Source organism: Fukomys damarensis, unplaced genomic scaffold (genome assembly GCF_012274545.1).
Source record: "Fukomys damarensis isolate Sample0158 unplaced genomic scaffold, DMR_v1.0_HiC HiC_scaffold_10, whole genome shotgun sequence".
Lineage (NCBI taxonomy): Eukaryota > Metazoa > Chordata > Mammalia > Rodentia > Bathyergidae > Fukomys > Fukomys damarensis.
In genome coordinates this window covers 11,616,404-11,627,137 of record NW_022900922.1, presented here as the reverse complement: position 1 = coordinate 11,627,137, position 10,734 = coordinate 11,616,404, and the positions used below count along the sequence as shown (strand labels likewise).

The 10,734-nt window shown below is 46.1% G+C and overlaps 1 protein-coding gene across 1 annotated transcript in view; it reads left to right on the top strand.

The window, feature by feature from the left end:
- Edaradd (EDAR associated death domain) overlaps positions 1-10,734 on the top strand; it is a 47,474-nt gene that overhangs the window by 32,223 nt on the left and 4,517 nt on the right. Inside the window, exon 5 of the mRNA XM_010621989.3 lies at positions 2,132-2,177. Coding sequence (XP_010620291.2) covers positions 2,132-2,177 — 46 coding nt within the window. The remainder of the gene's footprint in view (positions 1-2,131; positions 2,178-10,734) is intronic.

Here is a 10,734-nt window from a genome sequence, read left to right as displayed (position 1 = left end):
CTCTCTCTCTCTCTCTCTCTCTCTCTCTCTCTCTCTCTCTCTCTCTCTCTCTCTCTCTCGTACTCATACCCCTACCCAAGTAAGGGAACTGTGGGGAGAAAGTACAACTTCAAGGAAATGAAAAGACATTGTGTGAACTTTGGGTAGCAGGTGGGTTTTGTCCTTGTGATGTTGGTCCAATGAAGACAGTGAATGGCAAGAAAGGGGACTCAAACCAAAGCAAGAACTGTTTAGATTCCCTAGGGAACACATCTAGTTAGGACAGGGAATCCTGTGGGGGAGGAGAAGAAAAAAAAGATTAGATTCGGGATTAGGCAGATGTACATGCGCTGCTGAGCCATGGGACTGGCAACCCTGGGTTGAAGAAAAGGCTTCTTACTAAGTGGGGGTGACCGTTAGGGACCTGACGCTGCCATCCCAGGCTGCATTTTCCTGGTGATTCTTGGCCCTTAAAAGATCTCCTGCTCTTATCTTTAGTTTCCCTTCCCCGCGAGGCCACAGAGGTCCGGAGAGGTTAAACCTGTTTCTGCAGGACCGAACCCATAAAGGAGAACCTGGCCCGTGATAGGTTAAAGGCAGCCCACTCCCCATAAATAAGCAATAGCCCAGCCCAAAATGCTAAAAGGACCTTCCTCTCTTTGTTCCTCTCCTTCCTTCTCTCCTTCTCTCTCCTGTCTCTCTTTTCTCTTCTTCCCTCTCTCCTCTCCCCCTAACCTGCCTTCCCTAATAAAATCTCCTGTCGGACCTCTCGGTGTGTGGCATCGCTGTGCCTCTACAGTGACGGCTGTTGAAAATTTATAAAACACATTGACACTGTGGCATTATCACTTCTTTAATGGAGGGTGACTGTCTGAGGTCGATCAATCCTCTGAATGCCTACAAGGGGGATGGGAGGACTAAAGAAAAAAAAAGACAGTAGAGACTTGCGTAATTTCAAAGTACATGGGGGCGGGAGGTCAGCGCCTCCCTCAAGCTCGCCTGTATTTATTGGGTTCATGGGGGTATCAGGTGACTCAGAGCAGCGATAACCCTAAATTCAGGGGGATTTTATAATCGGAGGGCGAATCAGATGGCTCAGAGGGTGGCAGTAATCATAAGCTGAGGAGGAGGAGGAGGATCTTAGGTCCCTGCGGAGTTTGTGTTGATTGGGACATTGAAATAAGCAGAATGCTCTTACCGCAGTGGGTAGGATGAGTTAAACTGAGGAAGTTGTCCCTCCTCGGGTGGAACCGTCCTCTTTTTGTATTACTAGAACCAGGATGTCTTCAGCTGATGTAATCTTGTTCTTGAGTGTCACAGCATCACGGGACTATTGAGGCCTCAAACAGCCCTCGTCATAATTTAGTTGTGAAATGATTTTCCCCCAAAATTATGTAAAATGGCTCCTGAGAGGGGGCACGCTCAGAGGCCTGAGAGGTAGACTCCGTAGTTGGGCTAAGCCAGCGGGCACCTCTGAACGCCAGTAAGGAGGGGAGAACAGCACTAGTGGGACCTGCCTGAAGCCGTCAGCCTGGGGGCTGTGGATGCCCCTCGGGCCATGAAAGGGGTGACCCTATCTGATGCAGGGGTTTTAGTTGTATCAAGATGATGCGGTTTGCATAAGCACAGGCGTGCCTGGGCTGGCACAGTGCACCTGCACACACCCCACTCTGAGATCAGAGTATTCACCCCTCCCATCTTGCACACCACAGCTGCCCTTGGTTGTAAGAACAGACAGGGATTTGGATGTTGCTTCTTCAGTTCCTTTTAGCTTCTTTGCAATAATATACTCCAATAAACAAGGGAAAGAATTGGTACCTAGACTGACAGCCCAGCCAACTGGAAATAACATAAATAATTCAATGTAAAATAAAAGTGAAACAGTAGTACACAGTTCCATGCATTGATTGATACATTGTTTTAAACAGGGCACTAATTGATTTCACAAACATTTTAGGAGTGTTTTCCTCTGAGGCTCTGCTCTGAGCACTGGGCCACAGAACAGCAAGCTAATAAGCAAAAGCTGCTCTCTCAGAAGCTTTGTGCTCTGGAGAGCGCACATCTCACTCCCACCCCTAAGGGGCCATTCTTAGGATCTGTCATCCCTCACTCACATATAGTAATGAAGGTCTTTTTTTTTTTTTTTTTTAAGGGAGAAGAAAATGGCTTTCCAGACAATATTGGAGATCCCCTGTTAGGTAAGTGATCCACCCTGGAGATATCAGGGGTGTGGTGATACCTAAACGTGCCTAAATTGAAGTTAATTTGAGGATGGGTTTATTATTAACTTTCGTGTGTGGCTTTATAATTTTACATGTCAATCGGTAGTTTAGTCTCATGTATCTTGATTATAGGTTTCTGAAGGTGGCAACAGGTACAGGTAACCAAGCTGTAGAGCTTGTTTGGTATCTTTTCATCTTCACTGTGTTTTCTGGACAGTGCACACAGATACGGCATGGGACCTTCCTTATCCCTTTGGCCCTGACAGCTCTGTCGTGTGCAGTATCTAAGGGCACGTCTGGAGGCCACTCGTGCCTACTACACTTGTGAATGTTGGTGAAGTCTTGGGTCACCACCTTGTGGGGTCAGAACACCATCTTTTCTTCCTTCCACCTTCTCATGAACACTGCTGCCTGGCTAAGTTGGAAAGGACTGAGGGAAAACCAACTGTGAATGTTTAAAATCTGTCCTACAGAACAGAGCAACTTTCCGTACTACTTGCCATGGAGAAGGTCAAGGAAAGATGTATTTTACAAAGTTTCACAAGTATCTTTGAAGAGTATTTTCTCTGTACTAACCCACCTTTAGTGTATTCATCTACAGAAACATTTGCCCCTTTACACCATCCTTTTTGCAGACGTGGGGATGGAGCCCAGTGCCTCCTGCATGCTAGAGAGGTGCTGTCCCACTGAGCTTCACCCCCAGCCTGTGTATGTGTGTGTAGGGGTATAAATATATGTATATATCTTTCTAAGAAGAAATCCACATTTAAAGTTTTTAAGAACTAATACCCTCCACATTAATGTGGCATGTCAGCTAAAATAAAAACAAATAAGTAAAATTATTTAGGAATAGCTCCAAACCCTTGAAGTTCTCATAAGAGTTAGGGCCATTATTAGTTCACAGATGAACTTTAATCAAGCTGCTGATTGTCTCCAGAAATTTTTACTTGTGTCAAAATGAACAGAAGCCTGGCATGCGGGACGCCCTGGGCTCAATTCCCAGTGCCGCAAAAACAAGCAAAGAAACACACTCAGGAGTGTTCCGAGGAGGATGAACTTTCATGACAGCCGGTGACATCAGTGTGTGCTGCGAACCCACCCAAGCTGCTCTTGAGAGCAGAAACGGTGCTGTTACAATCGGGGTCTGCAGCTTCTTGCATGGTGCCTGGCCCCACAGGGGCCAGAGTGTTATTTGCCTTGTTTTCCATAAACAAACGAGTGAGTGGACTCGGTGGCCGCTGGTTTAGCACCTGCCATATACCAGGTGCTCCTCTAAATGCTTTGCAGAGGTGGGATGGACTGAGGGTGGGCCTGCATGTTGGCGCTGTTCACCTCGTCACCCTACACGCGTGGTGAGGGAGGCATGACAGGGTCACACAGGAGTAAATAGGCGTCAAGGCCTTGGCGTGGCTTTGGCTGCCCCCAGGGATATAGCAGGATGCCGCTGGGGCCTGTGCAGTGCGCCCCTGGGCAGTCGAGTGTCCTTTGGGAATGTGGGGTTCAGACTCCACTGCCTCATTCAGATGAAATCCTGAGGTGCAGAGCACAGCCAGAGGTCACTCTGGTCCCCCCAGTCTCTGTATGGCTAAAATGCCTTCCTTTACAGAAGCTTTCTACTTTCTATGAGTAAGGTTCTGGCCTTAATTCAAGGCCTGATTTTAATTTAATTCATGTACTTTGGAAACCGCAGCTATCTGTGGTGCAGTCTACAACTAGTTAAAACGGGAAGTGGGTGTGGTGGTTTGTGCCTGTAATCCCAGCACTCTGGGAGGCTGGGAAAGGAAGGTCCTAAATTCAAATCCAGACAATTTAGCAATTTAGGAGACCTTATCTGAAATTAGAAAAAAAAAAAAAAGGGCTGCAGTTCCGTGCAAAGGCCCTGGATTCAACCCCCAGTAGCAAAAAGGAAGGGAGAGAGGGAGGGAGGGACAGAGAGAGAAGGAGGGAAAGACACAAGGTGGAGCACCCTGTTGTGGAACACAGGACTGGATTAGTAGTACAGAATGACAGCAAGAGTTTGCAATCAAGAAAAGTGGGAGGATACAAGTCAGAACCACCTGCAGATGCCAGCATCTCCTAGGGCAAGGCACAAGAAACACATTCCCAACAGTCCCTGTGCTAAAACCACAACAACAAATTGTGCCCCACTTATGCTATTAGTGGAGACACAAAAGTTTTGCAGTGCTTTTATGCAGATTTTCAAAATGAAAACATTTCAGCTGGGTGTGGCAGCACACACCTATAATCCCAGCACTCAGAGGCTGAGGCAGGAGGATGGCTGTGAGTTCCAGACCAGCCTGGGCTGCATAGTGAGTTCCAGGTCAGTCTCAATTACATAGTGAGACCCTGTCTCAAAAAAAACAAAACAAAACAAAACAGAATGAAAACATTTGGGCATTAAAGGAATAAGGCTTAGTTACACTATGTTTAAAACATTCCCCAAATTGGAAGATTGCATTTCCCCAGTTTGCCCAGTGAACTGAGGGAAACTCTTGCCGTGGTGTTTTCTCCTAGGTGAGTAATATGACATGTCCCCTGACACTTTGCCTGCTCTGGCCAGTTTTTCAGGGATGACCTTCAGGTGACCTCGCCTAGTTCCACACCTCCCTGAGCTAAAATTAACTTCCCCATAGAAATGAATGTAAAGTACTATTTTGATATTTTCAGGTTGGGTCCATAAAGTGACCTTTGGTTCCTATGTTTGAGTCCCATCATTTCAGAACCAAACAATTCAAACTTAAGTAAAAATTATTTCGTTTAACCTGGGTCCTTTTATGTATATAAGAGTGGGTCTCTTCTACACTCCAGTTTTGTTTGATGACAAAATTGAGGCGCAGTGTAATCAATTTGCCTGAATCCACCCCATTTCAATGAGAGTCTCCAGAGCTATGGCCCATGTGGTTTTTCCCTTTGGTTAAGATCAGACACCTACCAAAAGCCCTTGGTCAGTTTTTTCTGAGATAAAAAATAATTCTTTATCACTTTCGAGCTCATCATGTCTCACTGCTTCTGATACTGTGGCATGTGTGCACCCCGACCCGTTTACTTATTGAAGCCAGAAACTGGAATTTTTAATATATTTACTTCCAACCACACAGGAAGCCACCCAGAAAAAAAGCATGAAAGTGCACTCTAATACGCATAACTACAGAAGTATGTGATTCTGTGTGACACGATCTGGTTATTTTGCAGGCTCCAAATCTGATAATGTATAAGACACCCGGGGTGGAGTTAATTCTATTTTGGGACCACAACACTGCCAACAGAAAGTGTTTACAGTTCATTGATTTGAACTAACGCAAGGCCTCATTGGTTATCCCAGGGAACTCCATTCCGAGCCACTGGGGAGCCAACATGGGTGCTGAGCACAGGGCAGTGAAGGAGGGTGCGGTAAGAGCTCCCGAGAAGCCTGGGTGTGTGAGATAAAAGGGCACCGTCCCTGCAGCGGGACGCGTGAGGTCCGAATTTCATCCGCTGCCAACACCCTGACTGCCGCCGCTTCCAGGCTCAAAGTTGTAACCTCTGTGAATTCTGAACCTCATTCCAGTGCACAGTTAACTGCTCATTCACTGGTGTTTCATAGTACACGGTTCCCAAAGGTGACAGCTGTATGTGGCACTGCTGCACATTAACTGTTTCCGAAGATTGCTTTAAATGGGATTGACATTCCCTGTCAATGAACATACCTGATCCTGAACTCCTCTTCAAAGTATAGTGTGAAATGCACGAACGAGGAAGGATGGAGAGTAAGGAGAGAGAGGGAGGAAATGCCCCACAGGGAAGTCCACTCCTCTGCTGGTGGCTGTGGAAACACTAGGTACCCAGGCACTCTTTATTTTATTTTTTAAGAGACCAGATCTCACCATGTTGCCCAGGCCAACCTCGAACTTCGGGGCTCAAGTGATCCTCTTGCTTCAGCCTTCCAAGTAGCTGGGACTAGCGGAGCACATCATGGCACCCAGCAACTCTTAAAGAAAGCAGCTAGTGCTCACTTCAGCAGCACATATATTAAAGAAAGTGGCTATAATGCCAAAATCTAACTCAGCTCCTAATTGTTTACTCTGGAAGTATCTGAAAGACAGTGATTTGTGATTTTCAGCCCTGGCTGCACTTGAGATTCTGGTGGGTAGGAGGGACAGATTTTAAAATTCCCATGTTGTGCCTGCACCTCAGACTAATTAAATAAGGATCTCAGTGGGTGGAGCCAGACATCAAACTATTGTAAATTTCCCCCAGGGGATGAAGGGGGTGGGAGGGTTCCACCCCAGAACAAAGTTGAGAACAAACTGCTTTAGAAGGCTGTTGGTGATTATCCCTCATCCACAGCTGTGTGTTGTTCCTCATTTACCATGTACTAGGACAGGGCTTTAATGGATTAGCTCCTTTAACCCTCACAGCCACCTCATGCAATAGGTGTTGTTTTCCCAGCCCAAGGAGCTTAGCATGCTTGGTAACCAGTACAACCACAGACTTTAGCTATCTGTCCAAGGTGCATGCTGGAAATCTGCAGGTAGACAGTGGACCTTCTCCACAGCGACTGGTCATCTTCGGCCTTGTGTATTCTCCATAAACTTTAGCTGTTGAGCTGGGCCAGGTGATGTACACCTGTAATCCCAACAGTCTGAGAGGCTGAAGCAGGAGGATCACAAGTTTCAGTCTGGCCTGGGGAATTTAGGAAGTTAGCCTGTCTAAAAATGGAAAAATAAGGGGGCAGGGCTGGGAATGTGGCTGGGTGTGAAAATACTGGGTTCAGTCTCCAATACTAGAAAAAAGGTGCCCATTCACTTGAAAATGTCTAGCAGTGCCTCATGAGCTGTCCAGAGGTTTCTGATACGACTTTTCTTTTGCTTATGTCACACCCTTCATTCGTTTGATTTATTGAGCACTACTGTATACCTGGCATGCAGCAGAGACATCAAGCATCGCAGTCCTTTTCCACTTGGAGTGTATATTCTAGTTGAGAGAGACAAGCAATAAATACAGAACACACACACAATTTCATATGGTGAAAAGGGCCTGGAGGAAGATAAGCAATGGTGATAGGTCGGTGCCTGGCAGGAAGATGCTGTTCCAGAGCTAAGCAGAAGTGTGGTGGACTGAATGGTGTCAGGGAGGACTACAGGAAGGGGACACCCAGGAGCAAAGGCCCTGCAGCTGGACTGGGCTCAGTGCTCTGCACACAGGAATGGGTGAAGAGCAGCAGAAGAGGTGAGCCGTCAGACTGTGTGGGCCTCCCTCTCCTGTCCACTTCAAAAAGATAAACTCAAGCCAAGTGGTATGGCTGGTGTCTAGATGTCCCCTCAGAGCCTCACACCATCCTAGGTAGGGCTTTTCAGGGGACACTGGATCTAGTTTTGTTTTGTTTTTGGTACCAGGGATCGAACTCAGGACCTTGTGCTTTCTAGACAGGTGGTAGCACCACTGAGCTAAATCGCCAGTCCCTTAGATCCAGGCTGTGAGGTGCTGGGATTGTGTGATGCTGGAGTCAAAACTGTGATTACTAAATTCGTCCACTGATTGGTTTGGCATACCTCGGGGTGTGTATAACAGGAAGGCACACCCTGGGTGTGAGCACAATCCACCCTAAGGGCATGTATCCTGGATAAGATATAAGAGACAGAAAGAGGATTGCTATTGCTATTGTTGCTTTCTGCTTCTTTGCTGCTTGGTGTCTTCTGCCTGCCATGAACTGTTCTCCTCTGCGATGCCCCTCTACTGTGCCACCCTGCCTTGGATCTGGCCAGTTATGAACTAAAACCTCTGCAAACTGAGCTAAACATAAACCTTTCCTCCTTTAACTTTGGATGTTGGGTATTTTTGTCTCAGCAGTGAGAAAAGTAACTAAGACAGCAGGCATGGTGGCACACACCTGTAATCTCAGGTATAGATAGTACTTGGGCAGCTGAGGCAGATGAATCACAAGTTTGAAGCTAGCCTAGGCAACTTGGCAAGACCCATCACAAAATAAAATTTGAAAAGAAAATAAAAAGAGCTGAAGATAGAGCTCAGTGCTGCCTGGGTTGAACACCCAGTACTGTATAAACAAACAAACAAATAAGTAGATAAACAAGTAGCCTATTAGATAAAATTTGTCCAAGACTTGACAGAGAATGCTTTCTCATCATTGATACAGAAGTTATTACCATCTTCATCTTATAAAGGAGTTGTCTGAGGTCCATGGATGTTACATCCCTGAGAAGTCAAGTTTCTGGCTAGTTGGAGCACAGGGACTTGAGGAGCCTTTCCCACTAGAGACCAGAAGGATGACCTGGGATTGTGAATGTCACTGGCCCATTTCAAGGCTGGTAGACATTAGGCACCAGGTAAATAAGTCACTATGGCCTGGAGAAATGGGCCTCCCTCCCTTGACAGTCTTCCTTGCTATAAGCCAGTATCCGAGCTAGTCTTACAGAGAGCAAATCTTCCCAGGGCTCTGGCTTTTCATAGACGTAGTGGTCATAAACTAATAGTAGTTGTCATAAACTGTCCCATTCTCACTTTATATTGCGGAAAATACAAGGTCCCTAAATTAGGTAAGGACTCTATTTCAGAATTGAAGTGAATTTTTATAGAAAATTACATTTTTTCAACAATCCACTCTTCCTCGTCAGTCTAGAATTGACACTTTTTTGGACGTTTAGACTAATTGTTAGGGATTGAACCCAGGGCCTTTGCGTTGAATTCCATCCCCGGTCTTTTATTTTTTATTCTGAGACAGGGTCTTAGTCCCTAAATTGCCTGGGCTGGACTTGAACTTGTAATCCTTCTCTCTCAGCCTGTTAGAATGCTAAGATCATAGGCATGAGCCATCATCCCAGCTCTAGCTCTGTACTGTTTTCAACAAATATCCAGTTACTGCTAGTAAATACCAGCTGTGTTCTTCTCCCACTAGTATGCATTCTCTCTTTGCCTTCCAAAATTCATTAAACAATTGCAAGTCTACCCTGTCTCCCGTGGAAAAGCACAGTTCTCATTTAGCAAATGAATTCTGAATTTCTAGGAAGAATTTATCAGGAGAGGAAGGGTCAGTCGGTCGTCATCACAGTAACTTTCACTTGTCCAGTGACTAATGTGTACCAGGTGCTTGTCACCGGGAGGCTTCAACTCATAACCCAGGCTTCCCTGTTCCTGATGAAGATGTCTTTGATCCAAAGTTCCTCTTCCTAGAGACGTCTCCCAGTTTTCCCTTTCAAATACAGTATTACGTGATAGATATTTAAAGCATGGTGGGACAAAATATATTTGATAGGAAAACTCATTTCTTCTGTTGAAGTCCCTCGGAGAGCGAATTACAGTTTATGATTTTAAAAAGCTCTAAAATAGGGCCAGGGATTTAGCTCAGTGGCACCGTGCCAGCCTCAAAAGTGCAAGGTCCTGAGTTCAATCCCCAGAACCTCCCCCAAAAAGGGCTCTAAAATCATTCATATTGGCAGGATATGAAGGTAGCAGTTCAATATTTTGTCATTTAAGTTTTTTAAAACATCCACAGATTTTTCAACATATCATTTTTTTTCCGTATGAGAGATCTTTATTAAGGAGCCGAGGTGGCACGGTGGCCCACTCAGCGGGGGGGGGGGGAGAATGTGCCATTTTTTAACATATGAAATTAACAAAGACTTTTACAATTAGGACTTAATGCTAAGAAAGGTGAGTTAGCATTCCAAGCAGAGCACAGTTAGAGTATCTTATGCATTCTTTTCTTTCCCTCCCTCCCTCCCTCCCCTTTTAAGGTACTGGGGATTGAACCCAGGGCCTTTGCACCAAACTACATCCTCAGTCTTTTTAATTTTGAGACAGGGTCTCATCTGAGTTTGAATTTACAACCCTCCTGCCTCAGCCTCTGAAAGTGCTAGAATTACAGGCACAGCACTCCTGGGTTCATGGGGAACAGGGCCAGAGAGGAAGGGACCAGGGACCACATAAAGTACCTAAGGTCACCTCCAGGACTCACCCAGACATACCCAGAAGTGTGCTCTGCCGGTCCCCAGGGTGGATTCCAAGGACCAATCAAATCGACACTCCACCCTCACCACCACACGGGGGCTGGACTGTCTTGCAGACACAAAGGGAAAGGACCCTACGTGCTAGCGGGACAGGCTTGTAGCAGCTATTGGATTGGAGGAGGTGACCGAATGGAGAGTGTGGGAAGGCGAGAGCTTGATGTAGGGGACGCAGCTAAGCACCTTCCTGTAACTGCCCAGGATGCTGCTGCAAGACTGGCCGGGGTCACAGCATATGAGGTATGTAGCTCAATAGGACAGTGCCCCTAGGTTCAGCTCTAGGTAACCTCCCTCAAAATGCTAAGTCATTGGAAGAGCAGATTTTGCATGTTCCTTCCAGAATATAACAGTGAATTAAAGAAGGCCAAGATGCTGCTGAGACTGGCCGGGGTCACAGCATATGAGGTATGTAGCTCAATAGGACAGTGCCCCTAGGTTCAGCTCTAGGTAACCTCCCTCAAAATGCTAAGTCATTGGAAGAGCAGATTTTGCATGTTCCTTCCAGAATATAAAAGTGAATTAAAGAAGGCCAA